The following is a 2,384-nucleotide window of genomic DNA, read 5'->3' on the forward strand; positions in this document are numbered from 1 at the left end:
CGCCCATCACCACGGAAGTTACGGAAAAGGTGGCCACCGTCACGGAGGACACCGCTACAACAAGTACCACGGCGGTCACCACGGTGGCCACAACCATGGAGGACATGGCGGACATCACTATGGTACCAAACATTACGGGGGACACTCCAATCACGGAGGGCGACATGGAGCAGATCATCATCACAAGAGAGGGCATCGCAAACACGGATTTAAGAACGTGTATCACAAGGAAGAGTATGGAGATCACAAGACGTATTACGACGACTATCACGACGGGCATAATGCTCACAACTACGGCGACCAACACCATTATAGGGATCACCACGGAGGACAGAAGCATTACGGAAACCATCACCATGGTTACTACGGAAAGCACAGGCATGGGGGACACCACAGCAAACATGGGGGTGAACATTACAGAAACCATCACGGCTCGCACGGCAGGCACGGGCGAAGGCACTACAGAGGAGGGCATGGGTATAAGCACGGAGGTGGCGGGCACCACCTAAGTCATCATGGTGCCCACGGTGGCCACGCTAGTGAAAATATGCCTTTGTACAGCTTAGCTTCAAGGGAACCTCAGAGAGGCCATAATGCCCCAGTAATTCGTCTCTGGTAGACTAGCCTGCGGCACCAAACTTCAATGTGCCTTAGTGGCCATAGTCAATATTCATGATTGGGACGCCAAATAATGCCTTCTCTGTCTTTTTTTTTTCTTGTTGTTTTTGTTCAACAAGGGCTATGAGCTGCGATCATTGCGCACATACCATATAAAATATGTATCAATACTTATGTAGGGTTTCTGGCATGTATTTGTGTTTGCAATTACAAAATGTACATCAGAACTACGTAGATGCAGCAAGAAGAATCACACCTTTGTAACTGTCAGTGTACAACAGAAGCGAGCAGAGACCACTTTCCGTTTTGGCTTCCTGGTGAATTCTCTTTCAGGTTCTCCATTAGGACACAAGGTAATATCACGAACACTTGATATTTTTGACTTTGATATTCAAAGCAAACTTTGATATTCTAAAATGCCTCCGTTACATCACTATATTAAGTTCAAAATAAGTTCTCATCAAACTGACGGCCCCAGTCAATTGCAGTGTCCATTGTTACTTGTGCGTACCATCCAAGGTAATCCGCCAAGTTCTCATTCTAGATCAGCGCCGCACTATGTCTCTCGGTACTTCTGATCCATGCCACTGCGAAAGAAACGGACGCAGGCCACACAACAGCACTGGCAGGAGCTGATCAGGCGGAACGCGACCTGCTTGCGCTAGCAACTGGGCATGGTGGCTATGGCGGACATGGTGGGCATAGTAGCGGCCAAAGTGGACACGGAGAATACGGTGGACATCACTCAAGTGGGGACTACGGAGGACATTACAAACATGGCGGTGACGGCCACGACCACCACAGCAGCAAGCATGGCAAGAGCGGCCACAGTTCAGGAGGCCACGGGTACAACAACTACGGCGGAAATCACCAAGGTAAACATGGTCATGGAGGCCATGGTGGAAAGCACTTCGGCAGCGAACATCATGGGGGACACGGTAAAAAAGGTGGAAAGTCTGGCAACGACCACTACAAGAGCAAGGGTCACAAAAACTATGGCCATAAAAATGTGTACCACAAAGAAGACTCTGAACACCACAGCCAGTACTACGATGACTACCATGACGGTGACCACAAGAAGAAATACAATCAGCACCATGAGCATTACGACCACAACGCCGGAAAGTCAAACCACGGACATCACCACAAGCAGTTCCACGACAAACATAAACACGGTGACGACTACCATAAGCACGGCTCCGATGGGTGGAAGCACCATCACGACGAGCACGGTGGCAAAGGGGGACACCACTATCACGGTAGCGGAGGACACAAACACGGTGGGGGAGGCCACAAGCACGGATCTCACCATCATAGCTCAGGTCACAGTCAACACGGCGGCGGTGGACACGGAGGAGGCCATGGCGGTGGTGGGCATGGAGGAGGCTACGGAGGCGGTGGTCATGGAGGAGGCTACGGAGGCGGTGGGCATGGTGGCGATGGCTACGGAGGAGGATACGCTAGCAACAACGTACCAGTACTTGTGCATATGCCTGTATGACAACAGCCCTCCCGATATTAGAAAGAGGAACATTACAGTTATCTGGTTGCTGTGATATCTTCATGTCGTCATGTCGGTGAAATATGTGTGCCCTGCTAAGTCAAGTTCGTGTCGCTTGAATGTCTTGAATGTCGTCATGCCATCGTGCGATAGTTGGATCTATGTGAATGCCCTTTTTGACTTCACCAAGCGAATAAAAAGTCTGAAAGCCTATGGTGCTTGTGTATGCATAGCCCTCCCGCTAAGTACGTGTATTCGATGCAAT

General features: G+C 50.1%; 1 protein-coding gene across 1 annotated transcript; it reads left to right on the plus strand.

The window, feature by feature from the left end:
- Nucleotides 1–1,301: 1,301 nt before the first annotated feature.
- LOC135369447 (uncharacterized) lies at nt 1,302–2,174 on the plus strand. The gene has a single exon (XM_064603036.1). It carries the CDS (start codon nt 1,302–1,304, stop codon nt 2,172–2,174), a length of 873 nt encoding a protein of 290 aa, XP_064459106.1.
- Nucleotides 2,175–2,384: the final 210 nt, after the last annotated feature.

Source organism: Ornithodoros turicata, chromosome 9 (genome assembly GCF_037126465.1).
Source record: "Ornithodoros turicata isolate Travis chromosome 9, ASM3712646v1, whole genome shotgun sequence".
Classification (NCBI taxonomy): Eukaryota; Metazoa; Arthropoda; class Arachnida; order Ixodida; family Argasidae; genus Ornithodoros; species Ornithodoros turicata.

Coding starts and splice junctions, on each gene's coding strand:
- LOC135369447 (XM_064603036.1), top strand. CDS start 1,302: ATGGCGGACATGGTGGGCATAGTAGCGGCCAAAGTGGACACGGAGAAT.